At 35.1% G+C, this 24,333-nt stretch overlaps 1 protein-coding gene across 9 annotated transcripts in view; it reads left to right on the forward strand.

Moving 5' to 3' along the window:
- Positions 1 to 24,333, forward strand: part of DDHD1 (DDHD domain containing 1) — a 107,070-nt gene that overhangs the window by 22,780 nt on the left and 59,957 nt on the right. For 4 of the 9 annotated variants that reach the window (XR_015556194.1, XR_015556195.1, XM_087448515.1 and 1 more), the window contains exons 2-6: positions 2,229 to 2,402; positions 3,039 to 3,059; positions 9,890 to 9,991; positions 11,946 to 12,074; positions 13,179 to 13,326. Coding sequence is in view for 7 of the 9 variants with exons in the window: in XM_087448515.1 (XP_087304641.1) it covers positions 2,229 to 2,402; positions 3,039 to 3,059; positions 9,890 to 9,991; positions 11,946 to 12,074; positions 13,179 to 13,326 (574 nt within the window). In the remaining 2 variants the exon portion in view is untranslated. The remainder of the gene's footprint in view (positions 1 to 2,228; positions 2,403 to 3,038; positions 3,060 to 9,889; positions 9,992 to 11,945; positions 12,075 to 13,178; positions 13,327 to 24,333) is intronic. The other 5 variants (XM_014784258.2, XM_087448514.1, XM_087448517.1 and 2 more) reach the window with 3 other exon arrangements.

The raw sequence follows: 24,333 nt of genomic DNA on the forward strand, positions 1-24,333 counted from the left end.
CTAAAAAGGGACTTTTCCTATTTGAGAACATAGGTTGCACTGTGTAGTAGAAAGAGTTTGAATGAACTTTGAAGTCAAACTTTGGCTAGAATCTTGGTTCTCATATTAGCTACATGCCTTTGGGCGAGTTACTTAGTTTCACTAGGACTGAGCTTACTCGTTTGTAAAACTGGGATAATTATAGCTGTCTTTTAAGCTTCCTGTTAAGATTAAATGAGATGAGCTTTTGGGTCTGGAGGATAATGGCAACTGTCCAAATCTAAATCCCCACACATCCTCCCGAAAAGCCTTAACACCAAAAAGGACCACACGCACACATACACACACCACACGTCACTAACACCTGCAGCGTTACTACAAGGAAGACAACACTACAAATTTTAAATTATTCGTATGTAAAGAAAGAGCAAATTACAACAGCTCCTGTTGCTGCTACAAACCTCTGAGTCTGCAGAGTGGGGCAAGAAGAGGCTTAGGAGACAGTGAATAAAGAGGAGATCAGAGGTTAAAATGAAGCACAAAATCACCCTCAGAAAGAAAACGTCACCACACAAGTGGCAAAATACGAACGCAGGCCTAGGACTTAGGATTTCATAGCACTAGCCATAGAGAAGGTGTGTGACAGTGACAGGGATGAGAAGTGGCAGCATCAGAGAAACACTGCTCCTGGGAGAGGAGATAAGAGAAAGGAAGGTGCCCCTTGGAGACATGGCAGCGAGAGGGAAGAAGGAAGTAAGGAAAAAATTAAAGGTCCTGGAGAAATGAAAGAGAAACAAGGCACACCAATCCAGTCCCCACCCACCACCATCCTACCACCACCCATCACCACCGCCACCCATCACCATCACCCCACATCTCCACCACCCCCCATCACCACCATTCAGTGCCACCACCACTCAGCACCACCACCACCCGTCACCTCCACTATACCATCATCCATTTAAGGAGCTGCTCTTAGTAATCTGAAGAAGTAGACACTCTTGAACTAAGAACTCTATCCGTAAAATGCTCAGGAATAGAATTAAATAAGATACCATACAAAGCTGCTTTAGGAGGAATACAGAAAATGTGAATCAATACATTTCCACTAATAAAAATTCTCCCCCCAAAAGCAAACACAAAACAAAGGGAAACTGTATTTTAACACTCCAGCTGAATAAAATATCCTCAAATAAACTTGTGGACATACTGACAAGGGGCATTGACGTAAAGAAGGAAAACAACCAAAACAAGATGCAGAACGAAGTAAAAAGCTTCAGAGAGAAAGTGGTTGACGTGGAATACAGGCAAAGGAAGACCTAACATACTTAGAATTGGAGACCCTGAAGAGGAAAAATCAATGGAACAGAACTAATTATTAACTTGTAATCCAAGGAAACTTTTCAGAAATAAGAGAAAAACCAAAATCTACATATTGAAAGGGCCCACCTTGGACAAATTGATCAAGAACTCTAAGTCATAAACTATTTGATTTTAAAGACTAGTGAAACTATTAGATTTTAAAGACAAATATTTTTGTCGGACTCCTGGGGGAAAAAATCACATTACTAATAAAAAAAACAGGCTCACGTCAGACTTCTCAAGAACAATATACAAAGGAAGGCTACAATAGAGCGGCATTTTTAAAAACTCAAGGAAACAAAATTCAAGCTAGCTAACCTGTCCTTCAAGTGTCAGGGCTATAGATAAACAGCTTTGAACATGAAAGAATTTAGGAAATACTTAGAATTTAATTGTAGATCCACGACCAAAACAGTGGTGAGGACATGGGTATAATTGTGACATGTTCTGACAAAGTAGAAAGAACAAAACTAAAAATAAGTAAGTGGAGAGAGAAAGGGAAAAATAGAATAAGATCATTCTCTATTGCGTAAGTAATAAGTGGGAGTTATAGGGTACCACTAAAAATGGGCAAACCAGATAGTTAAGGTTAATAAGCAAAAAAGAGATTTAGGACATTCTCAAATACATTCACACATACCTGTGCTCATCTGCCTCTGTAATGCCAAAGTAATTCTTACTTTTATGTTTAATACAAGTAAAATTATATGCTGTAAAAAATTATGTACTGTGGCTTGAAATCTGAAATTTAAAACTTTAAATGATTCTCTTGGGTCATGAAAGTCTGTTTTTGGCACAGCAGTAGCAAAGTATAAAACTGTAGTTACTATGTCACTTTCTGGGAGGTTGGATCCTAAAATGTGTAATTCTGTGATTTTTCTTTTCAGAGGCTGATAAAATACCAGTAATGCGTGGACAGTGGTTTATTGATGGTACTTGGCAGCCTCTAGAAGAAGAAGAAAGTAATTTAATTGAGCAAGAACATCTCAGCTGTTTTAGAGGTCAGCAGATGCAGGAAAATTTTGATACTGAAGTGTCAAAATCCATAGATGGAAAAGATGGTAAGACCACTTAATACATTTAATATGTTCTGTAAACCAAGTAAATTATTTATAAAGTTTAGAATAGTTCCTAAATTTGACATAGTAATTCAGGAGGGTTAGAATTTATAAAGTTTCTGATTATTTTAAACATTTGATTATTATTTTAGAATTTAAAACTACTATGAATTTCTGAACTATCTTAATCTTTATTTTATTTAATATGTATGTTCACTGGCATGATACTAACATGATTTACTATAAATGTACAAATTGTTCTAATGTGCTCTCTTAATTAGTCCTTTTAATAGTTTTTTAGTTATCAAATAAAATTGAACTTATAAAAAAATCCCTTGTCATTATATCAAAAGAGCAGTTCTGTTAATATTTTAATGTTGGTTCTTTTCCTGAAGTTTAAAAAAACTTTAATTTCCTTTGTGTAAGTACCTCTTAACTGTCTCCATATTGATAACCGTATCAGTTTTTTAATTTGAAATAATCTGTTCCTTATATTTCCTTATTTAGCATTTGGATATTTTGTAAAAGTTTAAAATATTTATGTAATAGCCAAGATTGCCATGTTTTGTTATGTCTGATCTTGAGTAAAATTCGAATTGTGTAAAGTTAAAAATACTTCTATTGTTCCATTTACTGCAGGCAGTGGGATCAGCTATTCTGGTGAGTATATAAGTACAGGTAGATTAGAATTTGTAGATTTCTCTATAGTTTTTTTTCTAAAAACACTTCTTCATCCACGTTTGCTTTTGTTTGGGAGGTTTCTTGGCAAGCCCTGCTGAATCTAGTGAATCAAACTACAAATTAAGTGATTTTTTTTCCTTCCCCTTGTAAAACATCTCTAGAGCAGAAACACTCAATATTGATCAGGTAATTCACAGAATGTAGCTTGGAAAAAATGAATTATGTGGTTGAAAGTAACTGTGTTTATATAACATAATGTCAAAACAGTAAGCTTTGGCTTATTTTTTTTTCCTTATTGTTAGTGACATCCAAGTTTCTTCTCTCTCCTACTCTTTACTCTCTTTTATCTCTCTCCGAACATACACACACACACACACACACACACACACACACACCCATAACTTGTCACAAGCAAGGAAACTGTATAGTTTAGCTTATACCAAATTAAAATATCTTTTGTATCTAGTTCATAAAAGTCTACATAACTGTGGAAAGTGTGGCTTCTGAATAAATTGGCAGTTAAATCTAACAAATTTATGTAGTAATAGTTGTCCATTGTGTGCCAGATACTGTACTCTAGAAGTTTTAAATATCTCATTTTTCTAATTTGTAGAGTCAAATATGTCCTTATTTCACTGTAAAATTCAAGCTCAAGATTCTTACTTATCACTATAGAAAGAGCAGTTCAGGATCTGCAGAGCAGAATTGTGTCTGCATTCCTGCAGATTGCCATAGAGACAGTACTTGGTCTGGTTATAGCACCAATAGCAAATTTTATGTATGTGTAATCTTTTATTAGTGACTGAAGTATTTTGTAACCTCTCATCACCACTAACAAAATAATCACAAAAACCTACTTCATAGTATTTGAAGGACTGAGCCTTCGTAATTTCATTGCTGTTGGAGAAGGCTGAATTCTGAATTTTTTCCTTTCTATTAATTTTCCTTAAGTCTTGCCTCAGAAGTGCAAGTTCACCTTAACAACCCAGTTTAGCCACCCGAGTTCTTTACTGTTAATGCATGAAGAGCTTGGAGATGAAAAAAGATGAGTATGAAAAATAAAAATAAGTGGATTGTTTCCCTTTCTCATACTGTCTGCAAAACAGTTTTTTTTCCACTTGCTAATTCATCCTATGGAGATCAGTCATCAGTGTGGTCTCATCTCTGGACCCATCTACTTGGAATCTTGTTTCTCTTACAATGAAAGTTAGAATTTCGTGTGTCCTTCTTACTACTACACTCTAATGAAATGTTAAACGTAGCAGGATATTTCAGTTTTCTTCAAAGTGCCCTAATTTTATGAGTCAGTCATTTAAATAAGTCTGATAAAAAGAACATGGTTTATTTGTATGAGTAGATTTCTGGTATGGTTTTGAGTGTGTGCTGATTCTGGAGTAGCAGTCTGGGATAATATAGTAACATTTGTTTGCTAGCTTTAAGGATATACATTGAGTGGTAAAATTCTAAATAGAAACAACAGAAAATTGTTAATCTTTTAAAACACTTTTGCATCATAATCTTTCAAAATGATGATTCTTTGAGGTTCATTAGAAGAAAAATTGATTTTTTAAAATATACTATGGCATATTAACGAAGAGTCTAAGTTCAATTCAGTATATAGACTATTGTCATAAATTTCCAGCCTTTTTATTTGTTATTCAGTATTATGTGAAAGATACATTTGTGTGCTAAGATGTGACATGTGACTGAGGATTATGGGAAATTTTGTAGTACATTTGAAAATTATCACTGATCTTAAGGAAAGAACATTTGCCTTCAAGAAAGCCTTCATTGTTAGAAAAATAACTCAAATTTACCACAACTACAAAGATAAAAAAATATTGTAATCTTTTATTTTGCTTCTTACCTCCAAGTTTCTGAAATTCCATATTTCATTAATTTGAGGGAGAAAAAATACCTTTTCCACCTAGATTTTCTCATGTACATATAATAAAGCCTTGAGTCTTCATATTATCAGATTTTGAATGCTTCCATGTACAGATAGTACTGTGCTAGGCACTTGTGTGAGGAGATAGACGGGGTTTCGACCCTCGAGGAGTTGTAAACCTATTGGGGAAGCAGAGCCTACAGAAGAGAACAGTCACAGAAAGGAAGTTCAGATAACACAATGCCTAGCACACATTCTGAGAAGAGGTTTGGAGTATAGAGAGATGGTGATCACAGTGCAGTGGAGTTACTCAAATGGGGCTTTCTGGAAAAATCCCATTTAAAAACTAAAAATATTTTAAAATATTATATTCAGGAACTCTTATTAACTGCTCTACGAGAATTTCAGAAACGAAAGAAAACTAAACAGTGTTCTTACTGTTCTTGCCTTGAAGGACATTAAAATCAAACACTAATTCCTTTTCTTTCAGACCTTATCTGTGCTTTGGTTAGGGTAGCTGTTGCCACAAATAAATTGTATATATTTAATATTTTCTCCTCATTAATTTTCCTACTAATCTCAAAGTAAGCATTAAATTAAATAGATTGATGAAATTTAGCATAACTTGTTTAGCATACAAATAAAGATAACCCCCCAAAACATAACCACTGTTTGTGATGTAGATACTTTTCATCTAAATTTCATTTTCTCTGAGAATTAAAATGAAAATTGATTCTCTTCCCACGCCACCTCCTAGGCTAGGAAACATTTATCTAGCAGGCTAACAAGAGCCTAGAGTTTCACTGGGATGAATCGTACAAATAAAATGAGGCCTTCAAATAAGTAATACTGTAAATACTTAAACTTAGTACTAGATTAGCGTTTCATCATTTTATAGTTTAATATCGAAGCAGCAATCAGTAAAAAACAGGTGAACTAAATGGGTTAGTCCTGTACCTCACTCTGGCCAAAAAATGCATAACCTCAGTTCAATCGTGAGAAAACATCACATAAACTCAAATTGAGGGACATTCTACAAAATAACTGACCAGTACTCTTCAAAAATGTCAAGGTGGTAATTAACTAGACAGGGGGAATCCTTTCACAATGTGTAAGTATATCAAATCAGCACAGTGTGCACTTTAAATATCTTATAATTTTATTTGTCATATTTATCAATTATACCTCAATAAAGCTGAAATTTTTTTTAAGTGTCAAGGTCATTAAAGACGCGGAAAGATTGAGGAACTTGTCACAGTTTAGAGGAGACTAGGGAAACATGACAGTAAAATGCAACATGGTACCCTGGATTGGATCCTAGAACAGAAAAGGACATTAGTAGAAAAACTAGAGAAATCTGAATAAAGTCTACATTTTAGTTGATAGTATTGTACCAGTGTTCATTTCTTAGTTTTGATAATTGTATTATAGTTATGCTAACATTAGGGGAAGCTGGGTGAAGGATATATGGTAACTCTCTGTCCTATTTTTGTAACTTTTCTGTAAGTCTAAACTTATTCAATGATAAAAAGATTTTTTTAAAAAGGCCATGGATGGGCCAGCCCCGTGGCTTAGTGGTTAAGTGCGCACACTCCGCCACTGGCGGCCTGGGTTCGGATCCCGGGTGTGCACCGACGCACCGCTTCTCTGGCCATGCTGAGGCCGCGTCCCACATACAGCAACTAGAAGGATGTGCAGCTATGACATACAACTATCTACTGGGGCTTTGGGGGGGAAATAAATAAATAAATAAAATTATTTAAAAAGGCCATGGAGGAATTAAAATAAAATAATAAAAAATATTTAATTAACCCAAAAGAAACCAGGAGAAGAGAAACAAGAAACAAAATACAGATGGAACAAAGAGAAAATAAATGGGAAATGGTAGACCTAGATTCACCCATGTTAGTAACTGCAGTAAAAGTAAGTGAACTAAGACTCTAATTAAAAGGCAGAGATTCCAAGACCCAACTATATACTGCCTGTAAGAGTCATGCTATCAATATCAGGTCACAGGTTGAAAGTACAAAAATGGACTTTTTACTGTTTAATTTGGGGTGCTATGACAGCATAAGTATTGGTGGATCTGTGAGGATTTATAACATTTAACAATTTGGCGTGTAAATGTGTGTTCCTATCACTGTTGCTGGATAAGGCTGTCCTACACTGTGATTACAGAATTTCAGAAGTCAAAAAGGTGTGGAGCAGAGGAGACGAGAGAGGAGGAGTGCTGACCCCTTCTAACCGGCTTTCCTTTTCCCTCTCTGTGGTGACTAAGAGGATTCCCACCTTCTACCTTTTAGTTACTACTTAATTTTTATAAATGTGTCTAACTAAATTTTCTGAGATACAAGAAGATGGCCAGTTTTCTCACAGTTGGCAGGTGTGAGATACGCAAGCCTGCTTCCTCTGAAGCTGTGTTGCTCCAGGTTGCCAGCTATTACGCAGGGAAAAGTTAGGAGTTGTTCTGTTCTAGAGATTGGTATGTCATCAGCTACCCCTTTTTTGGGGTAGGGACATACTCTGTTGCTTTCAGAATTATATAATAAAGAAAACTTCTTTGAGATGAATTATAGTAAGGAAATTTATTGGAAATACTTTTAGTGCTTTAAATCTTTTTCAGTGCTTTGTAAGACTTTACTATATAAAAGAATTTTTATTAAATGTTAGCATTTCGGGGCCGGCCCAGTGGCTTAGCAGTTAAGTGCGTGCGCTAGGCTGCTGGCAGCCCGGGTTCGGATCCCGGGCGCGCACCGACGCACCGCTTCTCCGGCCATGCTGAGGCCGCGTCCCACATACAGCAACTAGAAGGATGTGCAACTATGACATACAACTATCTACTGGGGCTTTGGGGGAAAAAATAAATAAATAAATAAAATTAAATGTTAGCATTTAATAAGTTAGCATTTTCAGTTGTATTTTGAGTTTTTGTATACTTGCTAACACCACTTAAGAATTCCTAACTAAATCTTTATTTTAGAAAAGGAAAAAATTAAGGAATGCCTTCTGGCACTTGAATCTCCTTTCACAGTGATCCCCGTTTGGGTTGACGGTAAACCGTTTTTGCCTCTACTGTACTTATGGTGATACCCCTAATTCTGTGCCCTGGGTTGAAAAAAATTAAGCTCTCTATGCTACAGGTTGTTGTAACAAATAAAGCAAATGGCTTTCAAGTGAAAATAAGAATTAAATTTGAGAAGGTAAAGAATCATATCTATTTAATTTTGTGAAAATGTTTTAAATAAATATACTTCCCTGTTTTTAGTATATTGAGGTGTTTGTCTTTTTTTAATTCTTTAATACTATTCCTTTAGAAAGAAAAGCCTTTCATTTTTGAATCTTGACTAGCTTTCTGAAAGTGTTTGCGTAATTTTAAAGTGTGTTCAGATAGTCTATATGTTTCCCATTAGTTCTCTTTTAGTGAAAGGGAATTGGTTCATGTTACTTTTACTAGTAGATTTATAAAATCTAGGTTTTGTTTCTTTGAGTAGTCAAGTCTCACATGTATGCCAGTTTGATCTACTTGGATATGTTAGCTTTTTCCTAATGAATTTTTTGTTTGAAAATGTTTCCTGCAAATGGTACATCTGCTCCTCAATAACTGACCTGAAGGCACACGAAAGAAGAAACATTTTCAGCGAAGAAAATTGCTTCAGTTGTCATTTTCCACCGCTTTGTGACAATGAAATGTTTTATAATCCTGATGTTACAACCCAGCTTTTAATCCTAGTCTATAGTTTTTTATAGCCATCAAATTAGTACATATAGTTAAGTGCCTTGTAAGCATTTCTCAATTAGTTTTATTGCACAAATCTTTAAATATACTTCATCTGTATATACAATATATTTTTAAAATAGTTCTAGTACTATACAACAGGAATTAAAATTTTTGTATTGGAGCAGTATTTAACCTTTGAATGTCACATTAATGTAGAAGGGAGTGAGGATGAAAATCAAATGTATAGAACATAAATTTGAACTAAATCATAAAGGTTCTGTGGTTCATTAACTGAACTGTTAAGAAACTGATTTGTAAGGTTCAATTTCAAGTGGATTTTTAAATAATTGCTTATTTAAAACATAAATGTATTAATGTATAACTTAGCAATATTTGACAGGGAAAATGTTGACTTTAAGGTTATCTACTGATTTGCCAAATATCAGGTCTGTGTCTGGCTGTACACTATGTTGTCTGTTTCATGCTTACAGGATGTCACAGCATACATTTTTACTAATGACTTTTTTTCATTATTCTATCCTTAATAAATCTTTCATTGTTTTATCACTAATAAATCAGTTAAAAGTAGAGCTTCCAATATGGTTTTTTTGGGAAAAGTTTCATTTTTAAAAATCTTTAACAACTTGAACAAAGTTGCAGAAAGAATTTTTGCTTCTGTGGGAAGGCTCCATTTCCACTTCAGTAATAGAAGGCATCCAGTGGGATGTATACTGTGGTATCTTTTCAGGAAAGCTGCATTAGATGTTTAAAATGTTATTTATTACATTCTCAGTTTGCACGTCAGCTGTTGGCTATGTCATAGTCACAAATTTGGTGAAAGTAAATAACCTTAGTATTGTAAAGATGAGATTTGTAAGTCTCTTCACATACAAAAATGCCATGTTCTGTTTTTATTCTATCTTTGTAAAGATATTAAAAATGGTGCTCGCATAGTTGTCTTTAATTGATAAATTTAGATATCATTTGCCTTTTTCCTTTCAGTAAAAGTAGAGCATATATTTGATAAACATTATTAAACTAATGTTTTGCTTCACTGATTTTTGATGAGAAATTATATAAATAAAGCATGTAGAATAATGTTTGTCAAATACAACTCATTTTTCAAAGTTAATACAACAAAAAGGCAAAATAGCAGACCTCATTTAAAATTTACTTTGAAGCTCAGTGTTTTTGCTTTCTTAGTTGTCTACCACCTCCCTCCCTTCTCCCTCCCTTCCCTGTTCAAATGGAGAGGATATAAGGAGAGTACAGATGCGGCAGGTCTTAAACGAAAGCGTTCCCAAGGTACAGTAATTGTAGTTTTATTTCTCCATGTAGTTATGTTCCTGGCTTATAGCATTCAGTTGTGTTTATAGCATTCAGTTGTATTTAAAGCATAGAAGTTATTAGTTTTTTAGAAATGTATCCATTGTGCTATTTTGCTTAGTGTTACTTAATTATAAGAGGTATAAACATTTGTAAACAATGTGTATAGTCCAGTAATGGGATGTTGCCAGTATTAAGATGTTTTACCTTAAGAGACAATATGTGATGATTTAAGGAGGAATGAAATTTTATTGACTTAACACTATTCTCTTAATATCTTGATCTTGTAGTTTCAGTGTTTTAAGCATATGGTGCTCAAAACTGTTTTAACAAAAATGTGGTTTAGAAACATTAGATTAAAAGGCTTAAAATAGTGACTTGGATCAGACATAGAATTAGAAAAGTAAATTGTTAAACACTTGGAAAAGGTTTTTTTTAATTTATGAAAAGTTCTTTTATTTAAAAAGCTGAGTTTGTGCATTGTATTCTTTGGAACTGAAGATATCATTAATGTTTGTTACATTAATTGTATTTGGTCTTGCGTTCAATGTTAGTAATGTGTCCTGGCAGGTAAGTAAAATATAAATTGATTTTTCATAAATGTTTGAAATTATGTTTGTGACATAACTAAGAAATACACTTTCCTGAAAAAGATTTACTGTTTTATATATTCCAGTAGAGAATAGGTTTTCATAAAAATATCCTGTGGTCTTGCATCTTGACCAGGGCTGTGTCCTTTCATATTTAGCTTGAGGTTATTTTCAACCCATCCTCAGATCAGAAGAGTTAGACTCTACCAGTGACCAGCTGTTAATCTCTTTGTACCCCCATGTCTTTCCATATAAATGGGAGATAATATTTTGCTTAAGGATGATTTTAAGAAAATAAATTAGGCATAGTGATTTGAAGGTGCCTGGTTTTCTGAAGATGAGTATATGAATTTTTCTTACCTTTATACCAGAGGAAAAGTTTAAGTCCTTCAAATAGAAGAATTATCAGATTTCAAATTTGGTGGACGTGCTATGACAATTTTCTTATTCCGTTGCTTCCGCAGACATTTCTGAATTCATGATACGTGTCAGGCACTGTGCTAGGTATACTGTGTTTGGTTCTGGTGATACAAAATGACCAAGACCTAGTCCCTGCCTTACAGAGCTTACGTATTTCTGGAGCATATAGGTTTGTTTTTTGGGGGGTTTTTTTGGTTTTTTTTTTTTTTAGAGCTCATTTTCACTAAGCATACCTCAGTTACAGAATTGCAGTAATCATACTGATTTGAACATTATAGTAGAAAAAAATTTCTTTGATTTCTTATTAAAACATCTTTCAACTTTGGATTTCTGTTATGGTGAGCAATACCCAGTGATAATTGGCTTTAATATCCATTCCAAGAATACCTTACATTCTAATAAATTAGATTATTCTCTTCCCAGTTTAAGGTAATTTTTTTTCCTCTGAGTCTTGTTTTGTCTTGCCTGGAGTGAAATTTTCACAGATCCAAAAATAAAATCAACAGAAGGAATGGAACTTAAGTTTCTGTGTAAAAGTTATTGAGGGCTTTCAATAGCTTTCAGTAGCTATTGAGGACTTTGAAGGTGTATGTCCCTTAGACCTAAGGAATGGTCATATCACCTGGGAAAGTAGTTCTTTAATAATTGAAACATATTAACTACATGTTAGAGTTTAAAATTATGGTAGGTAAGCCAGTATTTCCGTATTGTTCTGAAAGTTGCCATTCCCTGTAACACGGTTAATCATTTATAAAATAAAGTCCGTATCCATTACTTCATTCACATCAATATGTATTTCTGTGAAATATGTTTTTATTGGACTAAGTTCAAATATTGATTCCAAAATCTGTGTATTATAATTTTTCACACAAATGAAGTTTGTATTGGAGAACCTTCAAATTAGTTTTTCTTTTCTGCAACAGCCATTCATAGTTTCAAGTTGAGTCGAAACCACGTGGACTGGCACAGTGTGGATGAAGTATATCTTTATAGTGATGCAACAACATCTAAAATAGCAAGAACAGTTACCCAGAAACTGGGATTTTCTAAAGGTAATTGTTATAATATTACTATAGTTCGTCACGTTTTTGGGAATCTGACTTTTCTCTTATATTCAAAATAGACTATTCAAATTCTATTTTTAGTGTATTTTAAATATGTATTAAATTCAGTGACAGTTACTGCCCTGATAAATGAAATTTTATTAAGATAAAAGTGTTGAAATGTATTCATCAATGAATAATTATACATTTAGAATGATCAGACAAGGTTAATAAATATCTTTTATACTTCTAAAAAGCACAAATGCAGTCAAAACTGAGGCAGTCATGTGAAAATAAAACATAGCAATTGAAACATACTGTCAAGGAAGATGAAGACTGAAAATTCTCCATTGGATTTAGTGAAATGGAGGTCATTGGTGACTTAGATGGATTGATGGGGTAGAAGCCAGGTTGGCATGGTTTGAAGCTTACGTAGAAGGTGAAGAAATGGAAGCAGTGAGAATAGACAACTCTTTAAAGAAGTTTGACTAAAAGAAAGAAAAGAGGGAATGGTACCTGCAGAAGATGTGAGAGCATTATCAAAAAATAAATTCTTTCAAAACTTTTTAAGTCTGATATAATTGTTTTACTATCCCATTTTTTGTTTTAATTTCTTTGCTAACAGATGTGCTAAGATATCTTTTTATAGGTTCATTAGTCCATTTTATTAGTTTTGTGAATTATCTTATATTTAGCCCATTTTGCTATTTGAATGGTTGTCTTTTCACTTTTTGGTTAGTAAACTCTCTTTCTATACTTTGGTAATTAACTTATTGTGCATCATATTTTGCAAAATTTTTCCCAGTTTGTCATTTGTCTTTTATCTTTGCTTCATGGCATTGTTTTTAATAGAAATGGTTTTAATTTTTATGTGTTCAGTTTGTGTTTCCTCCTGTCTTTTCTTTCTCCTTATGGTTTCTGGCTTTGGTGTCATGTCCATTTCAGCAGTTTATATCAGAGCCAATCAATATACCTCATCTTACAAATCTTATCCCCTACAACCCAGTGAAATTTTTTCAAAATCCTCCTTTTACTTCTTTATTTCTTTTAATGTATTGTGAAAATGCTATTTCTGTAATAAATAGTAAACTTAGAATCATAATTTTTCTACAGCATCAAGTAGTGGGACCAGACTTCATAGAGGTTATGTAGAAGAAGCCACATTAGAAGACAAGCCATCACAGACTACCCATATTGTATTTGTTGTGCATGGTATTGGGCAGAAAATGGACCAAGGAAGAATTATCAAAAATACAGCCATGTGAGTTCTTTGATGAATACATTCTCCATCTAGTCTAGAATCCACACTTTTGTCCAGGGTATAATAGAGTTTAATCATTCCCACCACACGTTTCTCCAGTGCCAACTATTCTAATATCTCTTAAGTTTTAGATGAAGTTTCTGGACCAAATTTTGAGAGTGATTATGTCTAGATGATGATGGTACTTGTTCGATTTTTCCCCCTACAACATGCAGAAGAGGAGGGATAAGAAAGTCATTTTAACTTAATATATTGTTAATTTACATTAAACTAAAGTTGAAAGCAAGAAAAAAGTAGTTTTAAGTTTGTGTCTTACTCTCTGAACTGCAGAAACTGAGAATACCGCAGAGTTGCTAATTCTGAAAAAGCTAAGAATTGTTTAAATTGTTAGCAGCTTAACCTGTCCAGTTAATTACTGCTAGAGGAAACTGAACTCTGCGTGTTACACAGAGAGCAGTGGATGCTTTACCAACACACCAGGCAGGTTATTTACGTCACTAATTTATTTCTATTCAGCTTTATTCTAAAAACTCTTTAGGATATTATTGGGAGGAGGGCTGACTGTATTTGTGTGTTTCAAAAATGTTAAGGACTGTGTTAAAAGGAAATGTTAGTGTTAAGCGTTCCACCACAGATTTGTCTCTGAACTAGTAGCCAATATAAAGAAAAATCTGATCAGATTTATGATGTGATGAGAACAAATCAGTTGTTGGTGAGAACACAGTTTGTCTGGATCTGAGGCTTCAAGTAAATGTATTTCTTGAGTTCTTATAAAGCAAATACTTTGTGATCTCAGGAACTGTGTCTTCAGCAACATCTCTATAATAATACAATGTTGAGTGTTGTTTCACTTTTTGTTGTAACACCTCTTAATACCACCTGACGAATTAAAGTAAAAGTACAGTTCAACTTAAAAAAAAAAACTTTAGGGGTCGGCCCAAGGCATAGTGGTTAAGTTAGGCCCATTCCACTTTGGCTGTCTGGGTTTACAGATTCAGATCCTGGGTGTGGACCTACACCACTCGTCACCCAGGCAGTGGTGGCAATCCACATATAAAGTAGAGGAAGATTGGCATAGATGTTAGCTCAGGATTAATCTTCCTCAAGCTAAAAACGAGGAAGATTGGCAACAGATGTTAGCTCAGGGTGAATCTTTCTTAGCAAAAAAAAAAAAAAGAAAACTTTCTCAGGTACTGCCAGGCCACCCTGATCCTTGTCAGTCTCCATAGCTTGTATTACAGAAATCTCTTCCCTCTGATTCTGATCTTATTTTCTGATGAGTTGCACATTACTTTCAGTAGTATTTTATTCTGTGTCAAGATGCTAATCTTTTGCTTGGATATCTAGGAACCTAAGAAGTAGGTTTAATAGCATGTTCTCTTGGAGCTTTTGCTAAATGGGAAGATACTAGCTTGATTTCTTTGGGTGCAAGAGAGGGAAAACCTAACCCAAACAGGCTTAAGCCAAAAGGAGGAGTTAGTAGCTCATAAAACTGAAAAGTCTAAGATTTGCCAAACAAGTCATCAAAATCCAGAAACCAGTTTTTATCTGCTCTGCCCTCCTTCATTTTTGAGCTATTCTTAGACATCTCCTGTGGTTCCAGGTGTTTTATATCGTCTTGTGTTCATGTTCAATGAGAAAGAATAGGTCTTTTTTTTCCAAAAGTCCTATCTAGTCTATGCACTTCAGTGACTGATGATGTCAGTCCAACTGTCTAAATCTACACATGTGGCCAAGCAGGGTCTGATCTGTCAAACTTGTCATCTTCTCATCCTAGAATCAGATTGAAGTTGGCTTTAATCATAGCCATAGGGAGAGGTAGAGCCACAGATAAAAATCAAGAGCTATTATTGGAAGTAGGATGAATGAATCCAAGGGTACTCAAAAAAAACAAGGGTCCACTAGAGAGAAGATTGCCATCATTCCTTCAGAGACAGGTTAATTTGATGGGAAACTCCCCACATAAATTAGTAATTGAAGGAAAATATTCAGACAAAAAGAGATTCTGTTTAATAATAAATGGGGAAATCCAGAGGCTTTCTTACCCTTTCCCTGCTTTCTTCCATTCCTAGGTTAGTCGTCCAGGACTTTAAAGAAAGTAAAATTAACTTCATCCTTGTTAGTGCCATTCTTTTTTTTTTTTTTTTTAAGAGAAAAAAATTTATTTATTTTTTTATTATTGTTTTTTTTTAATTTTTTTGTTTATTGCAGTAACATTGGTTTATAACATTGTATAAATTTCAGGTGTACATCATTATACTTCTATTTCTGCATAGATTACATCATGTTCACCACCCAAATACTAATTACAACCCATCACCACACACATGTGCTGAATTATCCCTCTCACCCTCCTCCCTCCCCCCTTACCCTCTGGTAACCACCAATCCAATCTCTGTCTCTGTGTGTTTGTTTATTGTTGCTATTATCTACTACTTAATGAAGGAAATCATACCGTATTTGACCTTCTCCCTCTGACTTATTTCACTTTGCATAATACCCTCAATGTCCATCCATGTTGTCACAAATAGCTGGATTTCATCGTTTCTTATGGCTGAGTAGTATTCCATCATGTATATATACCACATCTTCTTTATCCATTCGTCCCTTGATGGGCACTTAGGTTACTTCCAAGTCTTGGCTATTGTGAATAACGCTGCGATGAACACAGGGGTGCATGTATCTTTATGCATTGGTGTTTTCAAGTTCTTTGGATAAATACCCAGCAGTGGAATAGCTGGATCATATGGTAGTTCTATCCTTGATTTTTTGAGAAATCTGCATACTGTTTTCCCTAGTGGCTGCACCAGTTTGCACTCCCACCAGCAGTGTATGAGAGTTCCCTCCACATCCTCTCCAACACATGTTGTTTCCTGTCTTGTTAATTATAGCCATTCTGACGGGCGTGAGGTGATATCTCATTGTAGTTTTGATTTGCATTTCCCTGATAGTTAATGATTTTGAACATCTTTTCGTGTGTCTGTTGGCCATCTGTATATCTTCTTTGGAGAAATGTCTGTTCAGGTCTTTTGCCCATTTTTTAATTGGGTTGTTAGTTTTTTTGTTGTTGAGATGCATGAGTTCTTTATATATTTTGGAGAGTAAGCCCTTATCAGATGTATGGTTTGCAAATATCTTCTCCCAATTGTTAGATTGTCTTTTTGTTTTGTTGATGGTTTCCTTTGCTGTGCAGAAGCTTTTTAGTTTGATGTAGTCCCATTTGTTTATTTTTTCTTTCGTTTCTCTTGCCCGGTGAGACATGGTGCTTGAAAATATGTTGCTAAGACAGATGTCGAAGAGCATACTGCCTATGTTTTCTTCTAGAAGTTTCATAGTTTCAGGTCTTACGTTCAAGTCTTTAATCCATTTGGAGTTAATTTTTGTGTAAGGTAAGGGTCTACTTTCATTGTTTTGCATGTGGCTATCCAGTTTTCCCAACACCGTTTGTTGAAGAGGATTAATCTATTTTAAATACAATTGGGTTAACTTTTTGTGGTGTTTTATTACAAGGGAAACCTTTATTAAACTTATATATCTAATACTATGAATTAGTAATTGTAAAGCTATAATTTTAGAAGAGTATAAAGAGACTTTCAGTTAAACATGGCAGATTTAACACGTAAGCTTATCTTATTCCCTCCTGAAACCTCACTGAAAATGATAGCAAAAGAATTTTTAAAAGAAAAAAGGCGTAAACTCATACGTACAGAAAAAATGGAAAGAGAACAGCAAACAAGAATGTCAAAAAATTTATTTTTTGAATGGGAAATACATTCACATAGTTCACAAATCAAAATATAAAAATGTATAGAGAGACAAGTCTGACTCTCCGTTCCTGTCTCCATCTTCCCCCATTGTCCCTTGTCCTTGTGTCTCAAAGCAGTATTATTCATTTATTTTATATTCTAGAGTTTCTTTAGGCAAACACAGATTTTTTTTTACATAAAACATGGCATACTATAAACACTTCTGGACCTTGCTTTCTTGTGTAAAAAACGTATCTTGGAGGGAGTGACGTCAGCATCATGGCAGAGTGAGCTTTCCCCCTTAGGCTCTCCACCCAAGATACAACAAAAAAGACATTCATATACCAATAGAGGACATTCACATGACACAAAAGACGTCTCAGAGACCCACACAGCCTTTCCTCTGAAGGTGGAGTTGCTGGCACCCCTGGAGGAAGTGGAAGGAGATAAAGAGAACTCCTCTCCTTCTCCAATGACAGCGACCCAGGGACAGGACCACAAGGCTCTCTGAGAGAGAGGAGGGAGAGGCAGCCCTCCGTGGGAAAACCATTGCTCTCCAGGTTCTCTCACAGCCCATGGGAAATTCCCATACAGAGGGGACTGAATTGTTGTAGGGGTGTCTTCAGCAAGCTTGCACCCCAGGAGAGCAGATAGCGAGGAAAGAGTGAGAAGCCTCTGGGATTGGGTAGGCGAAGGAAAGAACTCCTCCCCTTGCCTGGAGCACCAGCACAACCAGTCGGCCAGAGTGCCCCCGGATGATGGCCAGCTCAGAATACACAGCTCTTGACCCCCACCCAGTGGCGGCAGGTGGAAGCTGCCACCAGATGTTTTCAGAATGCGGAAAAATAAGCCCACGCTCTCAAGCAGTGTGCAAAAGTATATTAAATCTCCAGACCAGAAGGAAAATGACAAGCACTGAGAAATCAATCCTGAAGACACAGAAATTGATAACCTCAATGACAGAGAATCCAAAATAGCTATCATAAAAAAGCTCAATGAACTACAAGAAAATACAGATAGACAATTCAGTGAAATCAGGAACTTCTTCACAAAAGACATTGAAACCATAAAGAAAAACCGATCAGAAATGTTGGAGATGAAAAACACAGTGGAGGAGATAAAGAAGAATCTGGAATTTTTAAAAACAGAGCTGACAATATGGAGGAAAGAATTAGCAATGTTGAGGATAAAAATGCAGAAATGCTGCAGATGGAGAAGGAGGGAGAACTAAGACTAAAAAAAAATGAGGAAATGCAACATAAGGATTATAGATATTCCAGAGGGAGAATAAAGGGAAAAAGAAGCAGATAGCTTGTTCAAAGAATTGATAGTGGAGAACATCCCAAACCTGGGGAAGGAGCTGGAAATACAAGTGAATGAAATCAATAGATCTCCTAACTAGATCAACATGAGAAGGCCCTCTCCAAGGCATATAGTAGTAAAGCTGGCAAAAGTCAATGAAAAAGAAATAATATTAAGAAGAACAAGACAAAAATAATGTACAAGGGAGGGAAATAATAATAATTAGAGCAGAAATAAATGAAATTGAAACAAAAAAAAAACAGTAGAAAGGATCAATAAAACAAAGAGCTGGTTCTTTGAGAAGATAAACAAAATTGACAAACCCTTAGCCAGACTCACTAAGAAAAAAAGAGAGAAGGCTCGAATAAATAAAATTAGAAATGAAAGACGAGAAATTACAACAGATACCACAGAAATACAAGGGAATATAAGAGAATACTGTGAAAAACTATATGCCAGCAAATTGGACAATCTAGAAGAAATGGATAAATTCTTAGACTCATACAACTTCCCAAAACTGAATCAAGAAGAAATTGAGACCCTAATAGACCAATCACAAGTAAAGAGATTGAAACAGTAATCCAAAACGTCCCAAATAATAAAAGTCCAGGACCAGATGGCCTTTCTGGAGAATTTTACCAAACATTCAAAGAAGACTTAATACCTATCCTTCTCAAACTATTCCAAAAAATAGAGGAAGATGGAACACTTCCTAACACATTCTACGAGGCCACATCACCCTGATACCAAAGTCAAACGAGGACAATACAAAGAAGAAAAATTACCAGGCCAGTATCCCTGATGAACATAGCTGCAAAAATCCTCAACAAAATATTGGCAAACCAAATACAGCAATACATTAAAAAGGTCATACACCATGATCAAGTGGGATTTATACCAGGGACACAGGGATGGTTCAACATTCGCAAATCAATCAGTGTGATATACCACATTAACAAAATGAGGAATAAAAACCACATGATCATCTCAATAGATGCAGAGAAAGCATTTGACAAGATACAACATCCATTTATGATAAAAAAAAAAATCTTTCAACAAAATGGGTATAGAAGGAAGTACCTCAACATAATAAAGGCCATATGTGACAAACCCACAACCAATATCATACTCAGTGGGAAGAAACTGAAAGCCATTCCTCTGAGAACAAGAACAAGACAAATGTGCCCACTCTCGCCACTCTTATTCAACATAGTAATGGAAGTGTTGGCCAGAGCAATTAGGCAAGAAAAAGGAATAAAAGGAATCGAAATAGGCAATGAAGAAGTGGAACTCTTGCTGTTTGCAGATGACATGATCTTATATATAGAAAACCCTAAATAATCCATTGTAAAACTATATCAACAACCACAGCAAAGTTGCAGGGTACAAAATCAACTGAGAAAAATCAGTTGCATTTCTATATGCTAATAACGAACCAACAGAAAGAGAATTCAAGAATACAATCCCATTTACAGTCACAACAAAAAGCATAAAATATCTAGGAATAAATTTAATCAAGGAGGTGAAAGACTTATACAATAAAAACTGTAAGACATTGAAAGAAATCCATGATGACATAAAGAAATGGAAAGATATCCCAGGCACATGCATTGGAGGAATAAACATAGTAAAAGTCCATTCTACCTAAAGCAACCTACAGATTCAGTACAATCCCAATCAGAATCCCAATTACAGTCTTCATGGAAATAGAACAAAGAATACTAAAATTCCTATGGGGCAACAAAAGACCCAGAATAAATAAAGCAATCCTGAGAAAAAAGAACAAAGCTGGAGGCATCACAATCCCTCTCTTCAAATATACTGCAAAGCTATAGTAATCAAAACAGCATGGTACTGGTACAAAAACAGGCACACAGATCAATGGAACAGAATTGAAAGCCCAGAAATAAAACCTCACATCTACGGATAGCTAACCTTCAACAAAAGAGCTAAGAATATACAATGGAGAAAGGAAAGTCTCTTCCATGAGTGCTGCTGGGAAAACTGGACAGCCACATGCAAAAGAATGAAAGTAGACTGTTTTCCTTCACCATACACAAAAATTAACTCGAAATGGATCAAAGACTTGAAAGTAAGACCTGAAGCTATAAAACTCCTGTAAGACAACATAGGCAGTACACTCTTTGGCGTCAGTCATTGAGGGATCTTTTCGAATTCCATGGCTACTTGGACAAGGGAAAGAAAAGAAAAAATAAACAAGTGGGACTTCTTCAGACTAAAGAGCTTCTGCAAGGCAAATGAAACCAGGATCAAAATGAAAAGACAATGCACAAGCTGGGAGAAGATATTTGCAAAACATGTATCTGACAAGAGGTTAATCTTCATAATATATAAAGAACTCACACAACTGAACAAGAAAAAAACAAACAACTTGATCAAAACATGGGCAGAGGATATGAACAGTTTTCCAAGGAAGATATACAGATGGCCAATAGGCACATGAAAAGATGTTCAACATCACTAATCATCAGGGAAATACAAATCAAAACTACATTAAGATATCACCTTACACCGATGGAAGACAATACTCCAAGCTAATGGCAAACAAAAGAAAGCAGGTGTTGCCATACTCATATCAGACAAAGTAGACTTCAAGATAAAACAGGTTAAGAAAGACAAAGAAGGGAAATATATAATGATAAAAGGGACACTCCATCAAGAAGACATATCACTTATAAATATATATGCACCCAACATAGGAGCACCAATGTACATAAAGCAACTATTAACAAACCTAAAAGGAGAAATCAACAACAACACAATAATAGTAGGGGATCTTAACACCCTACTTACAGCAATGGATAGATCATCCAGACAAAAAGTCAATAAAGAAATAGTAGACTTAAATGAAAAACTGGACGAGATGGACCTAGTAGACATATACAGAGCACTCCATCCAAAAACAGCTGACTACACATTCTTCTCAAGCGCGCATGGAACATTCTCTAGGATAAACCATATGTTGGGAAACAAAGCAAGCCTCAATAAATTTAAGAAGATTGAAATCATAACAAGCATCTTTTCAGACCATAAGGCTATGAAACTGGAAATGAACCATGAAAAAAAAACTGGGAAAGTGACAAAAATGTGGAGATTGAACAACATGCTACTGAACAACCAATGGATCATTGATGAAATTAAAGGAGAAATCAAAAACTATCTGGAAAGAAACGAAAATGATAATATGCCATATCAAACCATATGGGATGCAGCAAAAGCAGTCCTGAGAGGGAAATTCATAGCGATACAAGCCCACCTTAACAAACAAGAAAAAGCCCTAATAGGCAACCTTAAACTACACCTAACAGAACTAGAAAAAGAAGAACAAACAAAGCCCAAAGCCAGCAGAAGGAGAGAAATAATAAAAATCAGAGCAGAAATAAAAGAAATTGAGACCAAAAAAAAACAGTAGAAAGGATTAATGAAACAAAGAGTTGGTTCTTCGAGAAGATAAACAAAATCGACAAACCCTTAGCCAGGCTTACTAAGAAAAAAAGAGAAAAGTCTCAAGTAAATAAAATTAGAAATGAAAGAGGAGAAATTACAACGGATACCATGGAAATACAGAGGATTATAAGAGAATACTATGAGAAATTATATGCCAACAAATTGGACAATCTAGAAGAAATGAATAAATTCTTAGACTTATACAACCTCCCAAAATTGAACCAAGAAGAAATGGAGAATCTGAATAGACCAATAACAAGTAAACAGATTGAAATAGTAATCAAAAACCTCCCCAAAAATAAAAGTCCAGGACCAGATGGCTTCTCCAGTGAATTTTACCAAACATTCAAAGAAGATTTAATACCCATCCTTCTCAAACTATTCCAAAAAATAGAGGAAGATGGAACACTTTCTAAATCATTCTACGAGGCCAACATCACCCTGATACCAAAACCAGACAAAGACAATACAAAGAAAGGAAATTACAGGCCAATATCGCTGATGAACATTGATGCAAAAATTCTCAACAAAATATTGGCAAACCGAATACAACAATACATTAAAAAGATCATACACCATTATCAAGTGGGATTTATACAAGGGACACAAGGATGGTTCAACATCCGCAAATCAATCAACGTGATACGTCACATCAACAAAACAAAGAATAAAAACCACATGATCATCTCAATAGATGCAGAGAAGGCATTTGACAAGATACAACATCCATTTATGATAAAAACTCTCAATAAAATGGGAATATAAGGAAAGTACCTCAACATAATAAAGGCCATGTATGACAAACCAACAGCCAACATCATACTCAACGGGCAAAGACTGAAAGCCATTCCTCTGAGAACAGGAACGAGGCAGGGCTGCCCACTCTCACCACTCTTGTTCAATATAGTACTGGAGGTTTTGGCCAGAGCAATTAGGCAAGAAAAAGGAATAAAAGGAATCCAAATAGGTAACGAAGAAGTGAAACTCTCACTATTTGCAGATGACATGATTGTATATATAGAAAACCCTAAAGAATCTGTTGGAAAACTATTAGAAACAATCAACAACTACAGCAAAGTTGCAGGGTACAAAATCAATCTACAAAAATCAGTTGCATTTCTATATGCTAATAATGAACTAACAGAAAGAGAGCTCAAAAAGATAATACCATTTACAATTGCATCAAAAAGAATAAAATACCTAGGAATAAATCTTACCAAGGAGGTGAAGGACCTATACAATGAGAACTACAAGACATTATTGAAAGAAATCCATGATGACATAAAGAAATGGAAAGATATCCCATGCACGTGGATTGGAAGAATAAACATAGTTAAAATGTCTATATTACCTAAAGCAATCTACAGATTCAAGGCAATCCCAATCAGAATCCCAATGACATTCTTCACAGAAATAGAAAAAAGAATACTAAAATTTATATGGGGCAACAAAAGACCCCGAACAGCTAAAGAAATCCTAAAAAAAAAGAACAAAGCAGGAGGCATCACAATCCCTGACTTCAAAACATACTACAAAGCAATAGTAATCAAAACAGCATGGTACTGGTACAAAAACAGACACACAGATCAATGGAACAGAATTGAAAGCCCAGAAATAAAACCACACATATACGGACAGCTAATTTTTGACAAAGGTGCTAAGAACATGCAATGGAGAAAGGAAAGTCTCTTCAATAAATGGTGTTGGGAAAACTGGACAGCCACATGCAAAAGAATGAAAGTGGACCATGTGCCATCGCCATTCACAAAAATTAACTCAAAATGGATCAAAGACCTGAAGGTGAGACCTGAAACTATAAAACTCATAGAAGAAAATATAGGCAACACACTATTTGACATTGGTTTTAAAGGAATCTTTTCGGATGACATGCCTACCCAGACTAGGGAAACTAAAGAAAAAATAAACAAGTGGGACTTTATCAGATTAAAGAGCTTTTATAAGACAAATGAAACCAGAATCAAGATGAACAGACAACCAACCAGCTGGGAGAGAATATTTGCAAAGCATACATCTGACAAGGGGTTGATCTCCATAATAGATAAAGAACTCACACAACTGAACAACAAAAAAACAAACAACCCGATCAAAAAATGGGCAGAGGAAATGAACAGACACTTATCCAAGGAAGATGTACAGATGGCCAATAGGCACATGAAAAGATGCTCAACATCACTAATCATCAGGGAAATGCAAATCAAAACAACACTAAGATACCACCTCACGCCCGTTAGAATGGCTATAATCACCAAGACAAAAAACAACAAATGTTGGAGAGGATGTGGAGAAACAGGAACCCTCATACACAGCTGGTGGGAATGCAAACTGGTGCAGCCTCTATGGAAAACGGTATGGAGATTCCTCAAAGAATTAAAAATAGAGATGCCCTATGATCCAGCCATCCCACTACTGGGAATCTATCCAACGCACCTGAAATCAACAATCCAAAGAGGCTTATGCACCCCTATGTTCA

Source organism: Ceratotherium simum, chromosome 24 (genome assembly GCF_057802395.1).
Source record: "Ceratotherium simum simum isolate JZ-2026a chromosome 24, ASM5780239v1, whole genome shotgun sequence".
Taxonomy (NCBI): Eukaryota; Metazoa; Chordata; class Mammalia; order Perissodactyla; family Rhinocerotidae; genus Ceratotherium; species Ceratotherium simum.